Raw genomic sequence first — 12,076 nt, forward strand, 5'->3', positions numbered from 1 at the left:
ACAAAATGTTATATTTATAATATAACATCCTCTTGAAAGATTAAACAGTAAACTTTGTTATCATTAAAGAAAAGTGTTGTGTTAACTCTATAAGAAAATTAGTTTTTAGAGGGCAAAATGTATCTCAGATTTCAGATATCACATACTGTAATAGACAGATAAATTAAATAAATAATACATGCAAAGAAAAATAAGAATATACATGATATGCATGCTTCTAAATACTTTAATCTATGTAGAAAATGAAACAGGACAGTCAAAATATTACTGAATAAAGGAACATTACTGAATAAAACTGGTGCAGTGATTTCAATATATATATATATATACATATATATATATACACACACACACACACACCGATCAGCCACAACCTTAAAACCACCTGCCTAATACTGTGTAGGTCCCCCTCGTGCCAACAAAACAGCACCAAGCATTCTGAGTTACTATATGACTTTGTCAGATCAAACCAGTCTCTGTCGACCTCTCATCAACAAGGCATTTTTGTCCACAGAACTTTCACTCACTGTATGTTTTTTGTCTCTGGCACCACTTGGAGTAAATTGTAGAGATGGTTGTGCACGAAAATCCCAGGAGATCAGCAGTTACAGAAATACTCAAACCAGCCCATCTGGCACCAACAATCATCCATGTGATTATCTAATCAGCCAATCATGTGGCAGCATTGCAATGCATAAAATCATACAAATACGGGTAAAGAGCTTAAGTTAATGATCACATCAACCATCAGAATGACCGTGGCATGATTGTTAGTGCAAGATGGGCTGGTGTATACAAAGACAAAGATCCCCCATTTAGCCTTAACAGACTGTAGGGGCAAGTGCTGTTAGCGAGCACCTATGAAGGCCGGAACGGTACACGAGGGGGTGGGTGGCCAGCACCACGCCCGACCGCCTTTGTCTCCCCAGTGGCGATGTTTTACACACCGCACCAGGTACTCATTTTAGGCTGAAAGGTGTGTCTGAAAAGACAGCCACATCACAGGAAGCGTGGGGTGAAATGTCAACCGAGTATCTGGACAAACTGAAAGCTAGAATGTCAAGGATCTGCAAAGCTGTCATTGCTGCACGTGGAGGATTTCTTTTTTTTTAAAGAACTCTCTGAATATGTTTTTCAAATTGTTATAGTAATTGTTCACATTATTAATGTCCTGATTAATACATTATGATCAGTTGAATGCCACTTTGGTGAATTAAAGTACCAATTTCTTCCCATAAGAAATCCCATATACATATATATATATATATATACACATATATATATATATATTCAAATTCAATCAAAAGTAAACAAAACAAATTTAGTCAAAAGGACAGGCAAAAGATATTTAATTAACTAAATTGGCAGAAAATATACATAAAAATGCTGTGAGAACGATAAAAAACACCAAATAGGAAACACTCATCTGGGAAACTAAATGGAGGAAAAATTACCTCTAAAGCCTAATGTATCAAATATGATGATTCACCAAATTTTTTTAGATTTTGTCTTAATGTCTAAAAATTTGAATTTTCTGACAATTCTTTCATATGTCAGGCTTTACAGGGTTAAGGAACATCAGTGTTCTCACCAGCAGGTTCTCCATATGTTTGACTTCTTCATTGACGTGGTTGAGGATCTTACGGCAGCACTCTGCTGCTTGGCTAATGTTGGATTTTTCTGTTTCATCCTCTGTGAGAAATGGGCACAGCTTATACATCCAAACACATTTTTGTCTAAAACACACTGTGGGTTTGGTATCCTACACCTGTTCTTTTGTCCAATTTTCCTAAATTTCAAATGTTTTACATTTGACTAAACTGTATACACAGTACAAATCTTCTTTTCATGTCAAAATACATTTAGTTCATTGTCAGAAAAGAAAACAATATGTAACAATAATGTTTTAATTACATTTTCCAAAAAAGTATTCCATAATGCACTAAAATAGCACCAATTCATGTAAACGTTTTCCAAAGTCAAAGTGGAAGGTTATGCAAATGAAAGAACCATAGGCTGAGTATTAATTGCAATGGGCATTAAATGTCTTACATTTTGAAAGCTCTAACATATAGATTTATTTTACTTGTCATTTTACCAATCAGCTCTTGTTTAGCACTTTAAATGGCATGGCTTGCAGAAAAGGTTTAATAGAAATTAAGTCTGTTTATATTAAAAACACCCACCTGTATTCTTGGCAATGTTCTCCAGCAGAAGAGGATACTTAGTGAGTCTTTGCATCTCTATGGGGATGATATCTTTCAGCTGTAGCCTCCTACACTGAGGCTTAGTTTCTGCTTCCTAAACGGCCACACACAGGAATGCATTTACACACAGGCATTTTGAGACACTAAGTCTCAAATTTTTCATGCAATAATTTTAACCGCTACAATGCATTAATGTGACTACTGAATAGTAAAAATAACCTTGCCCACAGTGTATTAAGTGTATAAATACCAGTATGAAAGCATTAAATCGGGGATCCTTCTTCTGTTTGCTCTTTATATGCTCCAGAGCCCAGGACTGGTGACTACAGAAACGTGCAGTGAGTTTCTGAAACCATTCCCCTTCTGATCCACTGAACTACAGACATACACAGAGACATTTGCAGTCAGCATCACAGTACAGTTTCCAGAGGAACCATGAATGACAGCGTGTGAATAGAGTATGTATAACTAGTTTTAATGTACTGTAAGCCACTTACCCGGTTTAGAAGTGGCGTGCTTATGGTTTTGACAATGTATTCGTCTTCCAGGCGCAGTTTTTTCAGGTTCTCAAAGAAAGCATCTAAAAACAAATTAATTCTTGCTATATCAAGTCTGCTCATGACTATTTAACTGAAACAGTTTTGCTTACAAAATTCAGAACATCAGCTATCAGAAAACATTTATATTACTACAATGCAAATACATCAGTGTATTTGAGGTGTGGTGATAACGTACAGTGCATTTCTATGATCTCATCAAGGTTTGGGAAGATGATATTCAGCTCATCCTTGTTTATAATCTGTTCTCTCTCCAGTGGACGAAAAAACAGTGTTTGCAATACACTCAGCATACGGACATGAGCATGCTCTGTCGCAAACAACTCTGAGACACAAAGAGAGAAATATGTTCACAGCTTTCACCATTACCCCTGGAACATGGAAGAGTCAACAAGAAGCAAGTACTAAGTAACTTGGGGGCATTCACATAGAATGTGTATTTTTTCTGCTCTCTGTTTTTCAGTTGTTTTGTAAACATGCACGAGTACAAACATCTTTGATCGTTGTTATGCATGTCACTGTTTTTTCAGTGTCTCACACCATGAGAGCTGGGTTTTTCAAGATGCCGTGTCAAGTTAAAAAAATCATGTCTCGAAACCCCTGCATTCTGTTTTGTTTCATTGAGATTTTTAAAATTCAGGAACACATCCTGTGTGACCAGCCCTTATCCTCTCCTTTTCTTTAGTTTTTCACTCTTATTACCATTAATGACTTCTTGTCTTTTGGTCTCCTTCTTGCCGAGTTTGCCCAGATTCACACTGCAAGCAATTTCTCTCCAGTTGGGTGGGTCCTGCTCAAGCTCCAAGAGACGGGGCTCTATTTCCTCCTGTGACTGGATAGGGCCAAAGACAGGACCGGCAATGAGCCCATCAGGCAACGATCCACCTTCCACACTAAGAGAGACAAATAACAATGCGAGGGGGGAACAAACTGAAAAGTCCCACAAATGCAGGAAACTTAAAGGTTATACTGATTTGTGGCTGCTGGACAATTCACAATGGTTAACATCACTAATTGTCATTCAGTGCACTGTCTGTTTGTCACTCCTCATAGGTAGTGATGAATGGCAGCTGCTTTCAGTGACATAAGTGCAGTGACAGTCTCTGAGCTCAATTAAGCCCCTTGTGCTGCTGTCTCCTGTGGATTGTGTGTTTGAGACCCTATTTTACACCTGGTATTAATATCCATTTCTGGTGATCCGGTCCCAGTGGACAGCACTAATTACACATGTAAATGAGGTCCAAAATGTTTTGAAGTTTGATCACTCAAACCACAATCAGATGTACATTGGTACTTTGCTGGATACATGTGACTTTAAAAGAAAATAGCAGTCGGAAACATACAGAAATGCACAAGACTTCAGAGAACTTCTTTGATTTGCCTTAAAGATCATGTGAAGCATACACTAAGTTCAGTTAAAGGAATAATTCTGTGGTCCTCTGCTCACCCTCATGTTATTCCAAACCCGTATAACTTTCTTTCTTCTGCCACAAAAAGGGTGTTAGATAGAATGTTAGAGACAGGTAGCCTCAGTCACCATTAATTTTCATTGTAACAACACAAGGGTGAGTAAATGATGGCAGAATTTTCATTTAATGCAATCCCTTTAACACAGGAGCTTGATTAATATAATTAATACAAATAATTTAGTAAAAACAAAAACAACTTTTACTAAAATATATTTGAACACTATGGTTTTAACGCCACATTTAAAGTGAGATTAAAATCTGCAAGTATATTTAGAAGCAACTCTGTGTTTTATTATGCTATGCTTTCGTTTTTGCATTTTAGCAATAGTAACATACTGACATAGTGAGTGATGTATGTAGTAATGAAATCAGAGACACTCCCCTTGAAATCCACTTACAAGTGGAAATGCATTTGAAAGCATATTATTACCAGGTGTAAATGGTGATCTGTTACACCTGATCACTCGTGATGGGATCACAAATGTAAATGCCAGGTGTAAAGAGGGTCAGATTATTTAATATGCGTGATGATTATTCGTTGCCTTACGAGACGGAGTGCTGTGGGGAGGGTGAGGAGGGATGGGAGATGGAGGTTGACTGCAGGTCCACATCGCTACGTGAGCGAGACTGCTTGGACCGGGTGGAGCGACCACGGCGGGAGTGACGGCGCTCCACACAAAGGCTCTCACTGCGCCGCACATTCCTGAACACCCAAGAGAGAAGAAGGCGGTGTAGGGGAGTAGAGTAAAGGGTTGAGAAAGGAGTTAAGAAGAGGAGAGCAGTAAAATAATAAGGGGAGTAAAGGAGTGAGGTAATACATTGGCAGAGATGGTTTTTAGTGTATGGGAATGGTTAGAAAAACAAACAAAATAAACCAAATGAAATGCAGTGGGAAGAAAAAGACAGATGACAAAGGTTAGAGACCACAGAAATGAAAAGATAATAGAAATAGAAAATTTAGCAATGATGAAAGAGTAAAGTAAGAAACAAAAAGAGTCAAATGTGAAGACAATGTTGTTAAAGTCACTTTATAACATGTAATAACAACAACTAGTTTACCAAGGAGATTTTTCAGTCCAATCAGTTGAAAGAGTAACAAGACTATTTCCAGCAACGCTAACAAACTGCTTTGAACTGCTGAATAAGACCATTTGTAGCATCACAGTGCATCTGAACAGCACAATAACACAATTTTAAAACTTTTTTAAGGCAGGTTTCTGGGCCCCATTCGTGCAAAGCACATAAAGAAGCAGCCGCTTCTGTTCTAAATCCCGAAAGCTAACCCAAATACCAGAGTGGAACCATACTTAGCCATGCAGTGAGTATGTGTGTCTATGTAAACCTGTATGTGAATATATACTAATGTCTTACACTGTGCTACACGGGAAAATGCAGTAAATAAGCCAGAACACTCCGTTTTATCTGAATCTGAGCTTAGCTGAGGTAAACCACTCAGTCACAGGACATATAATTTATCATAGTCTAAGACAGTGGTTCTCAAACTTTTTAGGTGGCAGACTACTTCATCGGTTAAACAAAAATTGCAGACCACCTATCATCCCCAAATCTCATTCGCATGTTTTTCACCAATCCTTTCTTGAACCACTAAACCATAATTTGGCTAGACTGATGTGTTTTCCTTCTTTCACTGTAACTTATCAAATAAACTAATGAGTACTCTGACACTTACATAACTGTCACTTATGCTATTGAAGTGAGACATATATAAACACTTTAGAAACACTTTATCATTAAATGCATGTTTTCACATGTGTACAGTGAAAACATCAGTTGATACTACTATATATATATATATATATATATATATATATATATATATATATGAACACACACGCACAAGCATATTGTGTTTTTATGGGGACTTTCCATAGACATAATGGTTTTTATACTGTACAAACTATATATTCTATCCCCTAACCATAACCCTACCGCTAAACCTTACTGCATTTTTACATTTTCAAAAAACATAATTTAGTATGATTTATAAGCTGTTTTCCTCATGGGGACAGGCAAAATGTCCCCACAAGGTCAAACATTTCGGATTTTACTATCATTATGGGGACATTTGGTCCCCACAAAGTGATAAATACACGCTCAAACACACACACTATAGACTAGTATAATTATTGTGAATACAATCACCTTCCCTTACGGCAGCGCTGGGCTTAAGAGAGAAAGCACTGACTCAATCATATCGCTGGCAGCAGGAAGAAACGCATGTTAAGTTATTGGTACCTTGTCTCTGCTACATTTAAATGCCCAGAGCTGCTCTTCTTCAAAGATTTCATCCACAGTGGTACAAGAACGGACAAGTAAAATGGGTAATAAAAGAAGCCGTCTGAATGGAAAACATGGTGCCGGTTCTCCGCTGACTTCTGAGATGCTGAACTGTTAAAGAAAGCCGCCACCCTACGCACTTCGAAAAAATGCGGATGTGAACTTGAGTTGCTCTTGATAAATGTAAATTTAATACCTATATTCTCCATGTCACTCCAAAAATGTTTATGTATTTGTCTTTTGTAGTTGTCAGGACCCATTGGACTACTGGGGTGCAAATAATTGGACTGTGTGGGTAGTGGCATTTATAAACTTAGTGCAAATAGTCACTCTGTTTTTTTAAATCAGTCAATGAACTCACAAATCACTTGGAATATTTAACGGACCACAGTATGAGAACCACTGGTCTAAGAGACCCAATTTCTAAATCTGAAGAACTGTTTAGTTACTGCATTTTAGCTTTCCAAGCAGTACAGGTACATAATTTTTTTGTGTTATAGCCATTAATTACTAATAATAAACAATTTCATGCCACCCAATGTAGAATCTATCCATCGGGGAGACAATAAAAGTAAAAAATAACCAAATTATATCTCAAATATGCTATGCACTACATAGTCATGTATTTTTTGCAATGCAATGTGTGTTTGGTAAGAGAGCATGTGTAGATCAGTAGTAGCTTGAGTCTGGCAGAATATTCCAGAGACACCCACCTTGTCTTCTTTCTGTAAAAACATAGGACATCGCAAAGTTACTGCATAACTGAGAACAAACTGTACTTGAACATATACCCAAAACTAAATCAACTTCCAACTATACACTAGCTAAACTAAACACTTTCCTAAAATATCCAGATCCCCTAAATCCCAAGGCCAACAACAAAGCGAGACAACAGCAGCAAACAACGCTTCCGCATAAAGGAAAGTTGCGAGCAAAACCAAAAAGCGCACCTAGTCCAGTTACGCTGGATTGATATCATACATTGAAAGCATTAAACAATGAAGTGTAAAAGCATCTACTGTATATTATGTTTCCATGACACGTGTAAGCTAATTAGGGTGGTGTTATGTGGTGTAGTGATGACCAGAAGGTTGCTGGTTCAATGCCCACAAGGAACGAGCCATGAGCTTGTCACCATTGCGCCCCTGAGTATACCACTTTACCCTAGGTGGCATCAGGCGATTTTCCCTGTAGTCTTCCTAAAGTGTACTTTAAGTCACCTTGGATAAAAGCTTTTGCTAAAAGAGGACTTTCTATAGAACAGGGATCGGTCTCACAATGGTCGACTAGTCATTCAACAACAGAAAATTTGATTAATGAGGCCGACAAGTTTACATAGATTTTTCTATTATATACACTCACAGAGCACTTTATTAGGAACACCAGTACACCTACTCATTCATGCAATTATTTAATTAGCCAATTGTGTGGCAGCAGTGCAATGCATAAAATCATGCAGATACGGGTCAGGAGCTTCAGTTAATGTTCACATCAACCATGAGAATGGGGGAAAAAATTTTATTTCAGTGATTTTGACCATGGATGATTGTTGGTGCCAAATGGGCTGGTTTGTGTATTTCTGTAACTGCTGATGTCCTGGGATTTTTCTCAGAATGTGGCCAAAAATAAAAAACATTCAGTGAGTGGCAGTTCTGCAGATGGAAATGCCTTGTTGATGAGAGAGGTCAACAGAGAATGGCCAGATTTGTTCAAGCTGACAGAAAGGCTCCGGTCTCTCAGATAAACCCACTGTACAATTGTAGTGAGCAGAATATCCTCTCAGAATGCACATTTCAAACCTTAAGGCTGATGGGCTACAACAGCAGATGGCACTTTATTAGGACCATAGTGTTCCTAATAAAGTGTTCGGTGAGTGTATTTTTATGTTGGGATGACATACCGTCATTAACTACATTTCCATCCAAGGATTTTTTTGCAAAAAACGTTTTAGTGCATCAAAATAAAGCTGATGGAAATGCAAATTAATCGCAATTAAAATTTCAAAAGGGACCACATAATATTTTTCCATTTAACTCTAGCTCATAAACTCTATATCGATCCTTCAAATGTCGTGAAAAACTGGTTTGGAAACACTTTTTGTCGAGAAAATTGGCATTAATGCAAAAATGTAGTGTCACATGTCTTTGCCCCAATCGTTAGCCTGTGTTAATCATGATGACGGTACACATCCTTTAAAGCTAATTTATTGTATGTGATTATGAATTGATTTTAACGGCATGTAGAACCGATGCTGCAAACATGACACTTCCAAGAGTGCCAACACCAGTATCTTGTATCATGCACATCGAAAAGTGCACAGAGAACAAATTAATAGCCACTGTTTGCGATTAATTTAATTGCAGTAGCCATACGTTTATTTATTAATGTTTCTTTTCCACACCATTCAAAATAAGAGACGGCAACCATAGAATTAACCCACAATACAAAAAAAGATGTTTTAAATTAAAAATAAATACAAAATACTAACGGTGTGATTTTTTTTGGAACATTTATAGCCCAATTCTATAAAGATATTTACTAGCTTACTTTTGAAAAAATGCCAGCAAAATTCCCTGTATTAAATTAAATAAATTACCAAATGAAAAAAAATATTAAATAAAAAAATTAATTGCCAAACTAAAATCTTTTTATTTTTAGGCCTATATATGCTTTTTATTTACACAAACTAAATTAGCCTTACCCTGTTTTGCAGATGAAAATAGTTGGCTGAATGACATACTCAGAATGTTCTGCACTTTTCTCAAGACTATAATCTATCAGATCTATTTGTCGAATGCGGAGTTCACTTTCAGAAAACGAGCTTTTGAACATTTTAAAACATTTAAATATTTTAAATCTAACCCTCTTTACCTCGGATCGCATTTGCTGAGCTTCGTTCTGTATGGAAACGGCTTAAGGGCAGATTTCTTTTGCGATAAACCAAAACTTATGCGACAAAGTGTTTTTTTAGGCATGACATCATCAAGCACACCATTATTATTGATAATAATAATTATTGATAAGACATTTGAATGGAAACAGGCAGAAGACGGCAAATTTAAAAAATATATATTTACACGTTTTCACTTTGTGGATAATAAAATAGCACGAAAAGTGAATGGAAACTAGGCTATTGAACAGCCATGGTTTAGGGTTTTTCCAAAATCCCTAAAGCAAGGTGAAAATTAGCAATTGAAAAAGCTTTACATACACAAAAGCTGGTATGACAACCAAAGATCGATCGATCCATCCATCCGTCTGTCTGTCTGGCCGTCTTCAAACCAGTCTTTTTTTTTTTATCCCCTTTACTCCAAATTTGGAATGCCCAATTCACACTACTTAGTAGGTCCTCATGGTGGTGTGGTTGCTCACCTCAATCCAGGTGGCAGAGGACAAGTTTCTGTTGCCTTCGCTTCTGAGAACGTCAATCCGCACATCATATCACGTGGCTCATTGTACATGACACCACAGAGACTTTGCATGTTGAGACTCATGCTACTCTCCACGATCCATGCACACTTACCAATTGCCCCATTGAGAACGAGACCCACAAACTGTGACCACGAGAAGGTTACCCCAAGTGACTCTACCCTCCCTAGCAACTGGGTCAATTTGGTTGCTTAGGAGACCTGGCTGGAGTCACTTGTTACACCCTGGATTCGAACTCGCGACTCCAGACATGGTAGTCAGCATCAATGCTCACCGAGCTACCCAGGCCCCCCCAAACTTCAAACCAGTCTTATTATATTGGACTTCCTTGCGATTAGTCGGCTAGTCTTTCCAGCAACTCGCAACCTTTTCGATTTTGAAAAAACTATTCCCATCCCTAACACAGAACCAAACAGAGGTAGAGCCTCAAGCACAGACAAATAACCATCCAAATAGTCAGAAAGTCCTGCTATTTGCACAAATTCAGACAACGTGCAGATCTTATTTTGATAGCTTTGGGCCTTGGCATGGCATTGCGGGACAGAGCACTAGCTGAAAACAAATGAACAACTGCAGGACGGGTAAACCATAAACTAAAAGCTAACAAATTGACTGACATAGCAGAACACCAGGTGGGACAAGGAACAAACAGACATATGATAAAAAAGGGAGGCAGCAAAATGCAAAGAAAAGAAGAAAAAGTGGTTTAGGAAGGGAAGGGAGAGGGAATGTCTTGGAGTTGGTCTTTTTGTCGACAAGGCAGGTAGTGTATATTGCGGGCAGCAGCAGGAGCAGCAGCACACAGGAGGGACACACCACTCGGAGGGTCATATTACACTCCCCCTGAGCCAAAGCAGCAAAGGAGTTTTTCCCCCACCCCATCCTTTAGTTACAACATAGTAAAAAATGAGACCCTAAAAACACCTGCAAATTTAAAAGAGTACGCTAAACTTGTTTTGTTTGTAGTTATTTAAAGGTGCACTCAGTAATTTTCTCACAATAAAAGGATTCAAAAATCATGTACACATGAGACTGTAGTCATATCAGTAGCCTAACAAAAGCCGTTTTACTTTACATGGAGCCTCATGGGTGCAGACAAAAAAAAAAAAAAAAAAAATTATAAATAAATTAAAAAAAAAAAAAAAAAAAAAAAATCACACTAAAAGCCAAGTACAACTCACTTTATCTTGGAATATCCCTGTTTTCTGACAATCGGTCTCACATAATTAATGAACTGTGAATAGTGTATTTCCTACATGGCATCGGTAACTGAAAACGTTTGCTTTGATGTAATTTAGCATCCACGTTGCTAAGTGCAGTTTTGGGAGGGTTACTTTGTTTTTTTCACTTGTTTTGATTATAAAAACTCTGCCAGTACAGCAAGACAAAATAACATTTTAAAGCCACATCGAACAATGCAGCACAGAAGAAAATACTGAGTGCAGCTTTAACAGGGAGTTTTTCACATTTTTGGACAGCTGTCTCTTTTTTACATTTGGACACCAAGTGGTCTCTTTGTACCCTATCCTGCATTCGTTCTATTTTACCTGACACTCTCCTGACAGTCTTCTAGAGGGATGTCAGAGGGAGGTTCACAGATAGGGAGACCCACACCAATGATAACAGGAGAAATATCTCCCACCTCTGGCATTGGTTTGGGGTCTGAGCGACTGTTGCTGACACCTACAGGAGGAAAGAGACAAAAATCTCTGAACACTGAACAGAAGGGGGAACTACACTATGAATGTATGATGTCCTCTTTGGCATTGTTTATTTGCAAGTGTTGTTTTCACACTAGATCTATTAAAGGAATTATGCAGTAACATTGTAAGCATTCCAAAAAAGTAGTGCTGATCACAATTTGCACAGGGCAATTTCCCAGCTGGCAGGCCAATTCTGAGTGTTAGGATGTAGAAGATGCAAAAGACTACCACAATCTGGCATACAGTGCTGTGAAAAAGAATTTCCCCCCATCCTGATTTCTTCTGTTTTGTGTATACAGTGCTGTGAAAAAGTATATTCTTCATCCTGATTTCTTCTGTTTTTGTGTACATCTCATCCTAAATTGTTAATTTAGTATGAGATTAAAATCTCAGTATGATTAAAATTGAGTATG

General features: G+C 37.8%; 1 protein-coding gene across 5 annotated transcripts in view; it reads right to left on the minus strand.

Moving 5' to 3' along the window:
• Window positions 1-12,076, minus strand: part of LOC127658452 (rho guanine nucleotide exchange factor 1-like) — a 74,255-nt gene that overhangs the window by 11,111 nt on the left and 51,068 nt on the right. For 4 of the 5 annotated variants that reach the window (XM_052147766.1, XM_052147764.1, XM_052147765.1 and 1 more), the window contains 8 exons: window positions 11,508-11,643; window positions 4,781-4,936; window positions 3,467-3,657; window positions 2,943-3,089; window positions 2,705-2,787; window positions 2,458-2,583; window positions 2,187-2,301; window positions 1,592-1,692 (listed from right to left, as the gene is read on the minus strand). In XM_052147766.1, coding sequence (XP_052003726.1) covers window positions 1,592-1,692; window positions 2,187-2,301; window positions 2,458-2,583; window positions 2,705-2,787; window positions 2,943-3,089; window positions 3,467-3,657; window positions 4,781-4,936; window positions 11,508-11,643 — 1,055 coding nt within the window. The remainder of the gene's footprint in view (window positions 1-1,591; window positions 1,693-2,186; window positions 2,302-2,457; window positions 2,584-2,704; window positions 2,788-2,942; window positions 3,090-3,466; window positions 3,658-4,780; window positions 4,937-11,507; window positions 11,644-12,076) is intronic. The other variant, XM_052147767.1, reaches the window with a different exon arrangement.

This window comes from Xyrauchen texanus, chromosome 17 (assembly GCF_025860055.1).
Source record: "Xyrauchen texanus isolate HMW12.3.18 chromosome 17, RBS_HiC_50CHRs, whole genome shotgun sequence".
Classification (NCBI taxonomy): Eukaryota; Metazoa; Chordata; class Actinopteri; order Cypriniformes; family Catostomidae; genus Xyrauchen; species Xyrauchen texanus.